Raw genomic sequence first — 16,431 nt, 5'->3', positions numbered from 1 at the left:
TTTTTTTTTTCACAGTACTCCAAAGCTTTAAATTCTTTTTTTTTTTTTTTTTTTTTTCAAAAATCATCATTATGAACAAGCTTTTGATTTCTATTTCGTCTCTATTAAAATTCTATGTTGGCGGTACTTAAATGAAAGCTCTTTACTAGAATTGAAACTCAAAAAACATAAAATATAAATAAATTTATTAATCCAAATACATTTAAGAAAATTACTTTTTAAAGAAACTCTGAAAATAATCTCCGTCTCCTTTTGTAGCTTGTTTATTTATTTCCTTATGGCGGTCTCTGGATACTATTTCTTCAATTACTTCACCGTCTCCCTTAATTAACCTGCAACACTTATTATTGTTATTATCATTATTAATAATCTTAGGTCATAATTTTATTTACAAAAATACAATAAAATCATAATAATAATAATAATAATAATAAAAGATACCTGTATCTTCCAGTAGATTCATCAAGAACCCTTCTAACAACACTCTGCCTTTTCTCCCATTCTTCCTTTGTCATAGGCGCCATAGATCTCACCTCAGTCTTGTCCTCTTGATCCGACTTGTTGTCCTCAATCACCTCCAACTGCTCCTCGGCGTCTTTAATTACTTCTTTTTCCTTTCTTTTCAGTTTTTTCTTCAGCTTTTTCATCTTTTTCTTTATCTTCCTCTTGTCCTTCTTATACTGTTTCTTTCTCTTCCTCTTTTCTTTCTCAGAATCTGAACCTGAACTTGAACTGGAGCTCCGTTTTCTTTTTTTCGGCTTTTCTTCTGGTGATTTATCCATCTATAATTGTTAGTTTTACTTTTAGTGTTCAATAAATCACTTCGAGGTGAAATTTCAACAGTTTTATTCAAGGTACAATTTCTATTTTATATTCTCATTTTTTTTTTTTTTTTTTTAAACAAATTCATTTATTTTTTATTTTATTATTAAGAATTTTTTTTGCTAATTTTAATATCATAATTTTGGTCATTTTTCTTTAGTCTACTAAAGTAAATATATCTTCTAAAATATTAAAGATAGATCCATATTATAAAAACGTTTTTAATAGAAAATTTTCTAAGCTACAATTTTTATCTCTTATAATTTTTTCCTAAAATCAATATTTTAGGAGTTATTGACGTTTTTGACGAACCTGGTAAAACGACGAAATTTCAAGGTCACGTCTAAATACAATATAAAACCTTTAAGCTAAAAACCGTTTATAATGACAAATCGCTCATAACGACCATGGTTGAACCATATTAAACAAGAAAAACATCATTTATAACGTCTAAGACATGCTTTTGCACTTGTAATTGTATCTGTATTTGTTTTTCAGTAATTCTGGTTTAAGCACCAGAGGTTCAATAATATACCAATCAGCGGAGCTATTTTACAAGAAAAAGCCAATGATTTTGCCCGTAAATTAGGAAAAGACAATTTTAAATGTACTTCTTCTTGGACAGAACGTTTCCGACTTGGTTATAGCATAGTTAGTGGAAAAATTAGTGGCCAAGCGGCTGATGTACCAACTGGGACCAGAGAAGAGTGGTTGTCAAAAAAGTCGCCTGTTTTTTATAAAAATTATAAACCAGGAAATTTTGGAAAAATGCCTTTGAGATTGGGATACTCAATTGAAAGCTCAAAAAAGATAAATTCTTCTTGTGGTGGACAACTGTCCTGTTTAAAATCTATAATTTATTAAGCTAGTATTCTTACCGCCTAACGTGACTTTTTTCCTGCAACCAATGGACCAAGGAATTATAAAATCCCTCAAAATGCACTATAGAAAATTGCTAGTGATGCACTTACTACAAAACATTGAAAAAAGAAAAAAATGATTTGACGATTCTGAATGCGATGTTTAATAAATAGTTGTAATGTATTTTTGAATGTAATAACAACGTTGTTTTTGATTATTAATAATAGATAATGGTCATAACGACCATCGGCTATAACGACCATAATTCATCGGTCTCTTCAATGTCGTTATAAATGGTTTTCACTGGTATAGATATACCAAAAAAATATTTTTGTCCACATAAACACTAAATTGACAACAACAAAAAAAATTATTTATTATTCTGACATACATTTTATACTTACATTAACCCAGCTGGTTAATAAAATCTTCTCAAAAAATATTCCAGCACCTAAAAAACTAAACTCAAAATTCATAAAATTAAATTCCAAAAAAAAATTATTAAAAAAAAAATAAACTAACCTTTTTTTTTTTTTATTTATTTTTTCAGCTTTAGCTCCTTCACTGTCGGAAAAAGCACTGAGAATTTTCCCGCAGCGCCGCGAGTGTCAAGAAATTGGACTAAGTTTACCAAGTAGCTAGAACAGTTGTTATTATTATTTTTATTACTATTATTATTGTAGTCAGTGCGCTTATTATGATTATTGTTGTTACTCGGGTCAGATTTGACAAGAGTATAAAAATGGCGGTGATGTGAAATGGCAGGACGACGGTCTGTTCTTGCGAGCGTTGAATCCTCATCAGGATCTCTCGGGAACCAGCACAGCAGCACGCCGATCACCAGCAGCTTGACGAGCAGCAATGCCATCGCGAGCTCCGATCCGCTACAAGAGTTGTTTGACGCCTGCAAGAATGGAGATTTACCACGTATCAAGAAACTGGTAACCCAAAAAACTGTCAACGCCAGAGATACTTCTGGAAGAAAATCAACGCCTTTGCATTTTGCTGCTGGTAAGTTTTTATTTTTATTTATTTTTTATTAATTAAATTTTTTTTTTTTTTTGACTTTTTCTTAGCAGTCAGCTGATCATTTTTTTTTTATTTATTTATTTATCAATAAAATAATTAATATTAATTAATATTAATATTTTTAAAATAAATTTTTGGAAAAATTTTTTTTTTGTAAAAAAATCAATAAAAAATTTTAAACGGCTAATTTTAATGTCATATTAATTTATGAGACATTTAATAATACTAAGGAATTTTTTAATACATCAATTTTTAAAAAAATTTTTGAATTTTTAAAAATTAAAATTTTTTTAAAAATAAATAAAAAAAAAATGAAATTGAAAATTTTTAAATTACAGATAATTTTAATGATGACATTAAAGTTAGTAGTTACTTAGGAATTTTTTAATTATTAAAAAAAAAAAAAAGTAATTTTAAAAAATTAAAAAATTTTTTTTCAATTTTTAAATATTTTAATTTAGGGTACGGCAGGAGAGAAATCGTCGAGTTTTTGTTGTCAGCTGGTGCTTCAATCCAGGCGAGGGATGACGGAGGCCTGCATCCTCTTCACAATGCTTGCTCCTTCGGGCACTGCGATGTTGTGAGACTTCTTCTGGAAGCTGGGGCTAATCCTAATACAAGGGACAACTGGAATTATACTCCGTTGCATGAAGCTGCTATCAAGGTATGTATTTATTTTTTTAAAGCTAAAAAATTAATTTTTTTATAATTAATTAAAAATTAAAAATGAAATAGTAATAAAATGATTAATTTATCAATTTTTATCCGTTGAGCCGTTTTTAATTTATTTTTCAATAATTAAATCAAAAGAAAATATTTTTTAAAAATTGCACTCAGTTTTTTACAAATAAAAATTTTTTTAATAAAAAATTGTAATTTTCCCTGTTAAAAAATGTAAAAACCTTCAGGGAAAAATCGACGTGTGCATCGCGTTACTCCAACACGGAGCAGACCCGATCATCCGTAACACAGAAGGCAAAACAGCCTTGGAACTCGCGGACCCATCAACGACAAAGCCTGTCCTAACAGGAGAGTACCGGAAAGACGAGTTACTAGAAGCTGCTCGTTCCGGGAACGAAGAGAAGCTCCTCCAGCTCCTCAACCCCTTAAACGTAAACTGCCACGCAAGTGACGGGCGGCGTTCAACGCCTTTGCACCTAGCAGCGGGGTACAACCGCGCACGAGTGGTTCAAATCCTGCTCCAAAATGGCGCAGACGTCCACGCAAAAGACAAAGGCGGACTGGTTCCGCTGCACAACGCCTGCAGCTACGGGCACTTCGAAGTAACCGAAGCTCTGCTGAAGCACGGCGCGGCAGTGAACGCCAGCGACCTCTGGGCCTTCACGCCTTTGCACGAAGCAGCGAGTAAATCGCGAGCGGAAGTCTGCTCGCTGTTGCTGAGCGAGGGCGCTGACCCGACTCAGTTGAACTGCCACGGCAAGAGCGCGATTGACGTCGCGCCTACTCTGGACCTCCAGGAGAAGCTTGCCTACGAATACAAAGGGCACTGTCTCCTCGACGCCTGCCGACAAGCCGATCCTGCTAAGTTTAAGAAATACCTCACCCCCGATCTGGTGAACTTCAAACACCCGCTCACCGGCGACACTGCCCTCCACATCGCCGTGTCAGTAACCTCTCTAGGAAACGCTTCTCCCTCGGCCTTTAACCCTAAGCGCAAGCAGATCATCGAAACCCTGATCAGGAAAAACGCGGCTGTCAACGAAAAGAACAAGGATTTCCTGACGCCGCTCCACGTCGCAGCTGATCGGTCTTACTTCGAAGCGATGGAGATCTTGCTGAGTAGCAACGCGAGAGTCAATGCTTTAGACAACCTCGGACAGACCGCTCTGCACCGCGTCGCGAGGGAGAACAACCTCCAGGCGGCGAAGATCCTTCTGGTTTACAATGCAGACACCACCATCATCAGCCTTCATGGGTACACTGCGGCTCAGCTTGCTTCTGGCAACGTCGCGCAACTCCTGGAGAATCCGCCTAGCAACAGCTGTCTACCTGACGTTCAACTCCTGGAAGCTTCCAAGGCTGGAGATCTTGTTGCCGTTGAACGAATCCTGAATGCCAATCCCCTGGCTGTTAACTGCAGAGACCTAGATGGAAGACATTCAACCCCTCTGCATTTTGCTGCAGGGTACAATAGGGTGCCTGTTGTTGAGTTTTTGCTCGCTCATGGCGCTGATGTTCATGCTAAGGACAAAGGCGGGCTCGTGCCACTTCATAATGCTTGCAGTTATGGACACTATGAAGTCACGGAACTGTTGGTTAAGCATGGAGCTTCGGTTAATGTCGCGGATTTGTGGAAATTTACTCCGCTTCATGAAGCTGCCGCTAAGGGAAAGTGTGATATTGTTAGGCTGCTCTTGAGGCATGGCGCCGATGCTGGAAAGAAAAATAGGGACAATGCTACGCCACTGGATTTGGTCAGAGAGGGCGATCAAGATGTTGCGGATTTGTTGAGGGGCAATATTTCGTTGCTTGATGCTTCGAAGAAAGGAAATTTGGGGAGAGTTCAGAAATTACTTACTGCGGAGAATATTAATTGCAGGTATGGATTATTTTTTTTATAAATTTTTTACAAATATTTTTTATTTTTAATAGAACTGATTTTTTTTTTTTTTTTTTTTTTTTTTTTATTTACTTAATTTCGTTGACATTTAACTGATATTACAGTTTATTTATCGATTTAAAAGAAAATTAAAAAATTTAGTTCTTAAATTGTCTGTAAGATGGCGTTGCACACCGGATACAGAACTACGTTATCACTGGCGGTAAAATTCAAATTCAAAAAAATTATTTTTACTTTAAAAATTACCTACACAATTTAAATACATTTAAAAAATTTTTTTTTAATAACTTTTACTAAATTTTTAAATTAAATTTAAAAAAATTTATTAAATAGATGAAAATACTTCTAATTTCTTTAAAAAATAAATTACAAGTGAAATATTAAACAACCAAAATTAAAATTCTAGGGACGCTCAAGGTCGGAACAGTACCCCACTGCACCTAGCGGCGGGTTACAACAACCTAGAAGTAGCAGAATACCTATTAGAACGCGGTGCAGACGTAAACGCCCAAGACAAAGGCGGACTAATTCCGCTGCACAACGCGAGCAGCTACGGACACCTGGACATCGCAGCCTTGCTGATAAAATACAACACGGTGGTAAACGCGACAGACAAGTGGGGTTTCACGCCGCTCCACGAAGCTGCGCAAAAAGGAAGAACACAATTATGCGCACTGCTGCTGGCGCATGGTGCGGATCCGTTCCTAAAGAACCAAGAGGGCCAGAGCCCGATAGACCTGTCCAGCGCGGATGACGTCAGATGCCTACTCCAAGACGCAATGACCTCGCAGCAGATCGTTCCTGAAACCGTGATGAACCTGACCGGTTCCTTGGTCAGACAATCGGGTTCCTCGATCACCTCCTCGCCGAGTTCCCCCACTCCGTCTGCTCTGCAAGAGACTGTGATCATGCCCTCTGGAGCGGCGATGACGCTCTGCGTTCCACTGCCCAGTTCCAGGAACATCAACACAGAACTGACTCCGGTTCCGCTGCTGGAGACCTGGCTGGACAAGGAAGACCGAGGGGTTACTAATATTCGCGGGTTCCTCAAGAGTTTGGGGCTGGAACATCTTCTGGAACTGTTCGACAGGGAACAAATCACGTTGGACATCCTTGCGGAAATGGGACATGAAGATCTTAAGCAGGTGAGTTAAAAAAAATATCATTGTTAATTCTTCAATTATTCTCTGATGTAAACTAAAGCTTCGGGCGCTATAACATAAAATGCAAAACATTTAGTCACCCTTTCTTTCAAGTCGTCGTACAGTTCCCAGTCGCCGTTAATTCGCCGAACGTAGGATTTAAAATGTTCGGAATCTCCCTCTATGACCCCCGCGAGTCTAAATTTTGTTTTCAAGAAATTCAATTTTTCGGGGAACATGTTTAACTTGCACTTGTATTTTTTATTGCCCGCAGAAATGGTCAAATCGATGAACAAATAATTCTGCAGTTCAAAGTACGTTTCAGACATTTTTCCGCACAAATTACACCATAATTTATCGCTTTCAAAACCATTGAGTTCTTCTTTGATCGAAATCTTTTTAGTCGGATCAAATTTCACTATTTCAAATGCGGATTTTTTGGAGCGGTTTTCCGGATGACAGGTGAAGTGTCTGTAAGCGCTGGGCAGTTCGTCAAAGTACTTCACCCAGACTCCGAGAATCGTCCCGAAAAGGTCGATAACAAGCGAGGGAGCTTTCCCATCTGATTTTGCAAGAGCTATGTTCTTCGACACTAAATAATCATCCCGAAGAGAAGCTGCCTTTGAGCAAGGACCCGCGCGAAGTTTCAGGATCAAATCTATGACTTGTGAGTTTTGCTGCGACGCGTTTTTAAAATTCGGGTAGTCAGTAACGTTCGCTAGGAGGATCTGGGCTATTGAATCGAATCCGCAGGAGTTTTTAAGCATGAATCTCTTTGTTTCCATGAAATAAGTTGGATTTTTGTTCGCGTTAGGCAGAAGACAGCATTCTTGCAAGGGCAGTTTTGATAGATATTGTGCAAATTTTGACAGTGAGTCTTTAAAAGTAGAGTTAGATTTCATTTTATCAGGAGAAACGTATCCTGAATCAGATTGCGGAAATTCTGATTCTTTAGTTTTCAATTCATCGAAAGATTGATATTCATGCTCCAAATTAGAAGTTTGCAGACCAGGTTTTTTAATTTTCTTCAATCGCAATCTTGCTAAATCGTACGCAGATTTTTTATCAATCGGTTCTTTCGGAACTTCGTATTGATGTTCTGAAGTCCACGAACCACGTGGATTCTCTTCCATTTGCTGAAGAACAGAATTATCTAGACCATATTTTTTAATTTTCTTCGATGGCAATCCTGTTAAATCTTGCGTAGACTGTTTTTTGACCAATTCATCGATAGATTGGTATTCATGCTCCGAATTAAATGACTTCGAATCACGATAAATAGGCTTCCTCTCCATTTTAGGAAGTAAAGAATTATCTAAATCAGATTTTTGAACTTTCTTCAAAGGCAATCTTGCTAAATCTTGCGCAGACTCATGTTGCAATGACAATGGCAACAAATCTTCCTCTATTTCTACCCGCTGAATCGGCGGTATATCATCAGGCTTGCAAATATATATAAACGTCCTTCTACTTCTTCGATTCTTCGATCGGCGAATCGATTTAGGCTCCACCGAATCAAAGGCAGACAAATTGACAACCCTTCTTTCCAATCTTTTCATTGCAATTTCTGAATCGGGATCTCTGCTAGCTTTTTCAATCTGCAACAAAGTCGCATCGTTACCAATCAATTTCAGTTCATCGGTTTTAGAACTCAAAGCTTTCCATAAATTATAACCTTCGTCTCTTTTGGAGCCCACCAGTTCTCTAAATTCTCCATTAAACACTTCGAGCAACAGTAATTGACCATTCGAATTAATCAATTTACCTTTCTTCAAATAGTTTCTTAACAAATCGAACTCTGTGATCAACTTGTTGTAAGCGTCGACTTGTTCGTTGTAAGTTTTTAAGGATATGCTTGTGTAAAGGTCACTTTCTTCGACTTGGCTGGTGTTGAACGACTTCATTATCGAATTGGCCTTTAATATTTTAGAATAATTTCTCGTCAGTTCTAAGAGAAAGGCATCTAGAAATTTTATCATCTCTTTTTCGTCGGTCGAAAGTACTTTTTGAACATACTTTTTATTTAAATTAGATACATGTAGATATTTTTTGACGAGTTTTAACAGCCGTTGATACTCAGTGAGTTTTGGCTTTAATACCTCAATGAAATTAATTAAGAATGTCACGCTTGTATTTGATTTTATCATTTTTTAAATTTCTTTACTAATATGTAACAAAAAAAAAAAAAAAAAAAAAAAAAAATTATGTTTAATAGAAAAGATGCATTTTTTAAAATGTCATTTATTAAAATTTATTTGATTTTATTAAAAAAATTAAAAAAAAAAAAAAAAAAAAGTATTTTCAAGTTCTCTAGGTAATTTTTAAATTAAAAATAATTATTTGAAATTTGAATTTTGCCGCCAGTGATGACGTAGTTCTGTATCCGGTGCGCAGCGCCATCTTACAGAAAATTTAGGAAGTAAAATTTCAAATTTTGTCTATTTAAGGCTTTATTATTGACTGTATTATCAATTTATTTTATGTTTTTGTTTACAAATAATGAAAATTACTAATTTTTTTTTATTAATTATAATTTTTTTTAGGTCGGAGTGACTGCATACGGGTACAGACACAAATTAATAAAAGGAATGGACAAGCTTCTAAGCTCAGCGACAACTTTGTGGCAACCTTCGCTGAGTTCAACTCCAGGAACATTATTAGTAGACCTGCTGGTGGACGATAAAGAGTTCCTGGCCGTGGAGGCGGAAATGCAGAGCGGTGTTCGCGAGCACCGAGACAATGGTCACTCTGGAGGAATATTCTCCAGGTACAACATCGTCAGGATCCAGAAAGTCCAGAACCGGAAGCTCTGGGAGCGATACGCTCACAGGAGACAGGAAGTCGCTGAGGAAGTTATCGCAACGGGACCTTGTGGCTCTCCACCGTCAGGTTCCAGCGCTAGTAGAGCGACCCCTACTCCAGCAACGACGATCCCACAGGCCAATGAGAGGATGCTATTCCACGGGAGTTCCTTTATCAATGCTATTGTCCAGAAAGGGTTTGACGAGAGGCACGCGTACATTGGGGGCATGTTTGGCGCCGGGATTTACTTCGCGGAACACAGCAGTAAGAGCAATCAGTATGTTTATGGGATTTGTGGAGGAACTGGATGCCCTGCTCATAAGGATCGATCATGCTATATTTGTCACAGGTGAGTTTTGATTCAATTTTTATATTTTTTATGACTTGAATTTTGAATTTTGAATTTTAATTTATTTTATGAATTAACATTCTATTATTTTATGACTTAATTTTCACTGATTTTATGATTTAATTTTTGTATGATTTGTATGACTTAATTTTTACATGGTTATGATTTTATGATCTAATTCTCACTGATTTTATGATTTATCAATATATTTCTATGACTTATTTTTTACTGATTTTATGACTTAATTTTCTATATTTTATATTAAAATAAATATTATGATTTAAATTTAAAAATTTTTCTGACAAAATTTCTAAAAAAAATAATATTTCCAGACACTTGTTGCTCTGCCGAGTGACCCTGGGAAAGTCATTCCTGCAGTATTCAGCAATGAAAATGGCGCACGCGCCACCGGGTCACCACAGCGTGATGGGAAAGCCGTCTCAAGGCGGCCTGGCCTATCCAGAATACGTGGTCTATCGAGGAGAGCAAGCGTACCCCGAGTATCTGATCACCTACCAGATAGTCCGTCCGCAGGAGTCTAGCAGCCTCGCAGGCGCCCCGGACAGCGAGCCCAACGCCTCCAGGTGAGAGCAGACCCTGGCCCGGCTCAGGCGTCTCTGCTGCTGCCAGAAGCCCCAGGAACCGGCCCCGAGCCAACGCAAGCCGCAAGCCAGCTACGCTTTTAAACTATAATTAATAATTATAAATATAAATAATCAAATTAATTAATTACTTGTGTAATTAATTAATTTTTATGTAACATATGTAATTTTAGGTGGCGGTATTAATTATAATTAATTATAAGTACGTGTGATAAATTATTTTTGACTTTATACATTTTTTTCACTTTATTATTTTTTTTTTTTTTTTTTTTTAGTTCGTTAATTATTATAATTAATTGTTTATTTATTATTATGTCACACTATTATGTCACTATTTGTATAATAAAAATAAAAATATGGCTGATGTTTTTGTTTTTTTTTTTTTTTTTTTTTTTTTTTTTTTTTTTTTTATTATCTATATACAATCAAATTGTAACCTATAGAGGAAATTATTGAAAATTAGAAAAAATTTACATTTTTGATAAGAATGGCGATAACTCCTAAAATATTGATTTTAGGAGAAAATTTTAAGAGACAAAAATTGTCGCTTAGAAAATTTCTTATAAAAAACGTTTTTATACTATGGGTCTATTTTTAGTATTTTAGGAGATATCGTCGACTAAGTAGTGTTAATAAAAATTAAAAATTCACAACAACTCGAGTCTTAAAAATTTGTTTATCATTATTGTCGTTGTTATAATTATCAGTGGAAAATTTCATAGGATTATGGATGAGGCGATAAATCATCTAATTAGCGCGTTACAATTTCATAGATCATTATTCATCTTGTTGTATATTTTTATAGAGAGATATCGGATATTTATGTGACACTTGGATGTATTTAATAACTTAGATTGGCTAATCACAGATTTAATTTACATATATTTATTATATATTATAATAATAATTATAAAATAAGAATGTAGACAGTACACCTCGATAACCCGAAGACCGGCGCCAAAGGCACTCAAAAGACACGTGTCATCAAATTTTTAATTTACCCATTCAATTTTTATTTTCTGATGGTTCATTTTTGGAATTTTTTTATCTTTATGGATTTTGATTATGGCCATCTGCACTACTGAGATAAAGATGACCTATTTTTGTGACAATCTTCCTGTAAGTATGTTATTTTTATTTTTTTATTTAAGTGCAAAAATTTTGAGAAAAATAAATTTTTTTTTCAATTTTTAGATCAGTCGCTTGGAGAATTTTTTTTAAAAGTTCAGAAGATTTGGTTTGTACTATAATATGAATTTATTTTTAAGTCATACATTTTTTAAAAGTATAATGAACTTTTGGGAAATTTTAATCAATTTTTTTTTTTTTTTTTTTTTAATGATTTTATGACTGAACCTTTGTTAATTTTATGACTTGATTCATTTTATCATCTTATTTTTATGACTGAATTTTAATTGATTTCATGATTTTATTTCGTGACATTTTTTCTATGATTTTATGATTTATTTTTTTTTTTTTCTATATTTTAAAACTAAATTTTCCTTAATTAAAATAAATTTTCAAAAAATCAGAAACGCAATAAACTTTAAAAAATAAAAATAAATACAAACTTACATTAAATCAGAATCGCATTAAATAAAAATAATTAATAACAGATAAAATATGTTTTACGACATGTTCACTCGAATGTTAATTTAAAAATAGCAACAAATATTGTTACGTACGTGCGCTCAGTTATTTTTGAATAAAAATATTTACGTATTGATATAATAATTAATAATCACCGATAACGTAAAAAGTTATTAATTTTAACTTAAATTTATCGATCAAAAAAAAATTATTTTAAAATTTAGTAAACAAAATGATCAATGATTTAAAATAAATATTAAATAAAGCAGTTTAAATCAGGGCTTGAATAACTTTAAGATAAACAATCAATTTAAGTGATATTCAATTGCATGGAGATCAGTGACCCCTCTTTGCTTCATAATTCTTATAATATGTAATATAAATAACAATTAACTGATATTATTTTTTTTTATCGTTTCATTCAATTTTTCTATTTATTTTTAATTTTTTTTTTTTTTTTTTTTTTTTTAGCGCCTAAATTTAAAAGTATTTTTTTTTTTAGTTATGCAATCTTTATCGATTTAGATTGCTGACGGTATATCTATTGAATAGTTGAATAATATTGATTATTTTATTGAGTAATGAGGATGTGTAAACAAGTAGACTTTTTAGTTTTTTTTAATGGTGGGCCGGTCCTCAAGATAAATTTGTTTAGATTTTTTTTTTTTTAATTAAATTTAAAACAATTTTAAGATTTAGTAAAATTAATTTTTAATTTTTTAGTTTGAATTTCAATTTCTGGAAAAACTATGGGAAATTTCGAAAAATTATAGGAGACCTTTTTTGTAGCCAGATAAATTACCTCCAACTTTTATTTAAACTATTTTCCTCTAAACTCAATAGCTTCGCTGCAATCCTCCCAAAACCCAAAAAAAAAAAAAAAAAAAAAAAAATATCTCTTTCTTCTCAACAAATCTTAATCACAAAAGTTTATTATGTCAACGGAAAATTATATTACTTAATTAAAATAGTATTAATTAAACTGCGTAGAGTGTCAACAATTGGCAATCGATAATTGCGCCCTTGCACTCTGACTCTTCGTCAATAATTATTAAATAAATAGACAAAACAAAGTGTAAAAAAAAAAAAAAAATAATTGCGAATATAAGGTAAAAGTTTACCTTAAATTATTTTTAAATATATTTAATCATCTGTAATAAGAAAAACTGTCATATAAATTTTTATTAAATTTTAATTAATTAAAAAATTGAAAAAAATTACTTTTAGTTCAAAATATTAAATATTAATTATTAAAAAAAAATTAAGTATTACTGCAGATTTATTTATTTCAATTATAAATAAATCGTATTTGAGCTTTTTGAATTAAAAAAAATTGTTTCTTGTAATTGAAATCTTCAAGAAAATATTTGCATAGTTTTACACGTACAACAATTAATTTGTTATTAATAAATTAAAATTAATTGGCTAGCAGGTAGTAAGCTATATTTTTGTGAGTTTCTGTACGAAAAAAATAAAAGATCTTTTTCTTTACATAAAATGCTTCAAATTTAAAATTTTTTCCATATAAAAGTAAGACAACCCTTCTGTAATATCAGTTATGCATTAAAAATTCAATTTTCATTAATTAATATTATTTATTTAAGGACGCGGTGATTGCTACCAAAAAAATGAACATGCTTGTATTACTGGGAATGTTTTCAATAATCCGCAGTAATATAAGCACCTCTATTTGTATGAATTTCTACCAATTACTAAGGGTGTAAAATAATCCATATATTTTAAATTAAAAAGAAAATATTGCCTGTCAATTGACAGTTCAAGTTGCCTTCAAATTGCTCTTAGTTAAAAATAAATTATAAACAGAAATTGATAAAAAATAAAACAAATAAATCAAAGTTGATAAAAATACAAGCGGTCATTATAATAAAAGAATTTGTTGTGTTAAATTAAGCAGAAAAACTTTAAAACCAAGAAATTTTCATTAAATTAAGTCAATGTAATTTTATTCAAAATTTTTTCTGATTGATTTAAAAAAATTCAAAATGATTTTTTAAAATCAAGATTTGTAATTCTTCGATAAAGCTCATTTTTTTAATTATTTTAAAAACTCTGTTATACATCACTATTCCGGTGATTATTATTAATTGATATAAATTGAAATTACTTGAGGAGTACGTTCTAATCCAGTCATTTTATTAAACAAATAATTATCTTTCAAACGTATTTTATTAATTTCTTATATGATCCCGAAGTTGTTTATAATTGAATTTGATCGTTAGTAATAGGCACGCAGTAATTGCCACGCAGTAATAGAGACAAGCTCCTTTTATGCCCGCAGTAATACATCCATATGAACTTTTTTTTTTAAATGCTTATTATTTAAAGAAAATATTAGTTTATCGCACTCTTGATTTTTTTTTGAGTCAATAATGAGTCAATCTTTGGTTTAAAAAAAAAAAAATTATTGTTATAGGTTTGAAAAATTTAATAAAAATGCTTTTGAAGTAAGACTTACCGAAAAAACCGTAGTAATATCCACACTTACCCCAGTGTCAATTATTGGGACTTTTACCTTAAATAATATAATTGAAAAAAAAAAAAATTGCCAACAAGCTGGCACTCGATTTAGGTTTATTTTTTACCTCACGTGGAACAGGAACCGTTCTATTGGCTAACTCTCTTGGATCACGTGTCAAGCACGCATTAAAGCCGTCCACTGGCGGCCGCCGGAGTAAGAATTACCAAACAACCGGGTAGTGGGGTGGTTAATATCTCAGACCTTTTATATTTTGTTTCTTGTCAAGCCGGTCAGTTGTTGAGAATCTCGCGAGCTCGTACGATTGTTCCTAAGTTTAGTTTTAAATTAAAGTGAGGTGACTTGTGCCAATTTTGAAATAAACAGATCATTTTTACTCAAGGTTGGTATTTTTATATCTTCTCAACAAGTAAAACCAGTTTCACGCTCGGAAAATTTTCTTCAATGGGTGCAACATCCGTTAAGGTTACTACTGCTCAAGAAAACTTGTTTTTTGTTAGATGTCACCATTTTTTTTTAATTCAAAATAGAACTCGGCGGGGCAAAATTTTTGAGTGGAAAATATTTTTACTTTCTCTTCATCTAACTTGACGACTTTCTAGTGGATAACGGGAAAACTATTGTTTTTATGATAATTTTGTATCACTATTTTTTTGGGCTTGAAATTTTTTGTAAAAAAGATCTCTTTATATATTTATATTTATATACTATAATATAAAATTCATGACTGAGTTGAAGTTGGTTAGTATCGAAATATATCGAAATATCGAAAAAATATGGTCCCCGATTCCTTATTGGTCGAAATTAAGGCGCGCGTCTGCGCGCAATTTGAATTTCTAGTGTAATTTAACGTGGCTTGTGAAGACAATAGCGTCTAAAATTCTCAACGGATTTAAATAAAACTTGGTACATTTATTCTTTAGGTAATTACCTTGAACAAGTTTGAAGATGAGCAAAATCGATCAATTAGTTTAGAAATGGCAGCCATTTAAAAATTTTCAAAATAGTAAACTTCATGTTTTTGGTGACTTTATTAATCTATAACTTTTGATTAAAAAGAGATAGCTAATTTTTAAAAAATTCTTGTGATAGCTCATGAAATTACCTTTAATTTGACGTTTATAACGTTGAAATTTTGACCATTATTCGTTATTTTATCAAAGTTAAGAGTGTAATTTTCTTCAAGCTCAAAAGAAATACGATAAAACAAAATTTTTTGAAATTTCAAACTGCGATAACTTTTGAACGAATGAACCGATTTCCACGCGGTTGGCGGCATTCGACACAGTTTTCTAAGCCTCATAAAGAATTTTTAATTTCAAATTAATCGCACAAGCAGTTTCAAAAAAATTAAAAAAAAAAAAAAAAAACAATTTTTTCGATTTCTTTCGTTAACGATAACTCACAAACAAATCAACCGATTTTGACCTGACCGGCGGCACTCGACGTGATTTTTTAATATTAAGAGCTGGTTAGATTTTGAAATCGATCGGTAAAGCCGTTTTGAAGTTATTTCAAAAAAACCACGAAAAAAAAATTTGGTTTTTTTTATTATATTGAGATTTCTCAAAATTTACTTGTGCGAATCGGTCTAAATTGAATTCAAAATCTTAGTTTGGTCAAGCCCTTTCGAACGGCGCCAACCGCGATGGAATCGGTCCAATCGTTCAAAAGTTACAAGCGATTAACAATGGCGTAAAAATAATAACTTCCCGATTTTTGAAAATTTTGAATTTTCTTAGCGGGAAGTCAAAAAAAAAAAAAAAAAAACACGTCAGAGATGAAAATAACTTTAATCAGTATAAACATGTGTCGAGATATAAAATTTTTCCCCGATTCGTCGACTCATTCATAATTCCGATAGCAATAACACGCGGATCTTTGCTCAGTAAAATTCCATCTGGTAAATAATAAAGCATAAACCATAAATAATAAACGTAAGCTCTTGTTTATTGAATAATTATCCACTTAAAAATAAAATCGTATCTAGTAATAATTTAATTTTAACAAAATTGGCGAGCGTCCAAGGGCATACGGACTGTATAATAATAGAAATATATTTACGGGCCAAAATAAAAATTTAAAATTAAAAAAAAAAAAATAAAAAAACACTCGACTGCGTCCTTATTCGTGCGATAAGATACCAATTTAATTTA

The 16,431-nt window shown here is 32.7% G+C and overlaps 3 protein-coding genes and 1 long non-coding RNA gene across 8 annotated transcripts; 1 reads left to right on the top strand and 3 right to left on the bottom strand.

The window, feature by feature from the left end:
* Window positions 1–168: 168 nt before the first annotated feature.
* Window positions 169–2,303, bottom strand: LOC141525182 (uncharacterized). 4 transcript variants are annotated; one of them, XM_074239560.1, is made up of 4 exons: window positions 2,206–2,303; window positions 2,088–2,142; window positions 442–782; window positions 169–332 (listed from the first exon to the last, which is right to left on the bottom strand). In XM_074239560.1, the coding sequence occupies exons 3-4, from the start codon at window positions 780–782 to the stop codon at window positions 212–214; spliced, it is 462 nt and encodes a 153-aa protein (XP_074095661.1). In that variant the 5' UTR covers window positions 2,088–2,142; window positions 2,206–2,303; the 3' UTR covers window positions 169–211. The 4 variants fall into 4 exon arrangements, with proteins under 4 accessions (XP_074095661.1, XP_074095662.1, XP_074095663.1 ...); XM_074239561.1 differs by having other exon boundaries at window positions 2,088–2,144; window positions 2,209–2,227; XM_074239562.1 differs by lacking the exon at window positions 2,206–2,303 and adding an exon at window positions 1,701–1,792 and having other exon boundaries at window positions 2,088–2,130.
* On the top strand, window positions 2,300–10,552 carry Tnks (tankyrase). Its single transcript, XM_074239544.1, has 6 exons — window positions 2,300–2,694; window positions 3,174–3,376; window positions 3,621–5,272; window positions 5,700–6,438; window positions 8,979–9,586; window positions 9,919–10,552. Exons 1-6 carry the CDS (start codon window positions 2,442–2,444, stop codon window positions 10,172–10,174), a joined length of 3,711 nt encoding a protein of 1,236 aa, XP_074095645.1. The 5' UTR covers window positions 2,300–2,441; the 3' UTR covers window positions 10,175–10,552.
* Window positions 6,448–8,597, bottom strand: LOC141525177 (uncharacterized). Of its 2 annotated transcripts, XM_074239553.1 has the most exons (2): window positions 7,598–8,597; window positions 6,448–7,447 (listed from the first exon to the last, which is right to left on the bottom strand). In XM_074239553.1, the coding sequence occupies exons 1-2, from the start codon at window positions 8,580–8,582 to the stop codon at window positions 6,474–6,476; spliced, it is 1,959 nt and encodes a 652-aa protein (XP_074095654.1). In that variant the 5' UTR covers window positions 8,583–8,597; the 3' UTR covers window positions 6,448–6,473. The 2 variants fall into 2 exon arrangements, with proteins under 2 accessions (XP_074095654.1, XP_074095653.1); XM_074239552.1 differs by having other exon boundaries at window positions 6,448–8,597.
* Window positions 10,553–11,052: 500 nt separating the features above from the next.
* Window positions 11,053–14,651, bottom strand: LOC141525183 (uncharacterized). Its single transcript, XR_012478814.1, has 2 exons — window positions 14,255–14,651; window positions 11,053–11,305 (listed from the first exon to the last, which is right to left on the bottom strand). It is a non-coding gene; the product is annotated as an uncharacterized LOC141525183 (long non-coding RNA).
* Window positions 14,652–16,431: the final 1,780 nt, after the last annotated feature.

This window comes from Cotesia typhae, unplaced genomic scaffold, assembly GCF_013202065.1.
Source record: "Cotesia typhae breed Kobodo isofemale line unplaced genomic scaffold, CoteBio_Ctyphae contig_26, whole genome shotgun sequence".
In the NCBI taxonomy this organism is placed as follows: Eukaryota; Metazoa; Arthropoda; class Insecta; order Hymenoptera; family Braconidae; genus Cotesia; species Cotesia typhae.
This window is presented reverse-complemented; position numbering and strand designations above follow the sequence as displayed.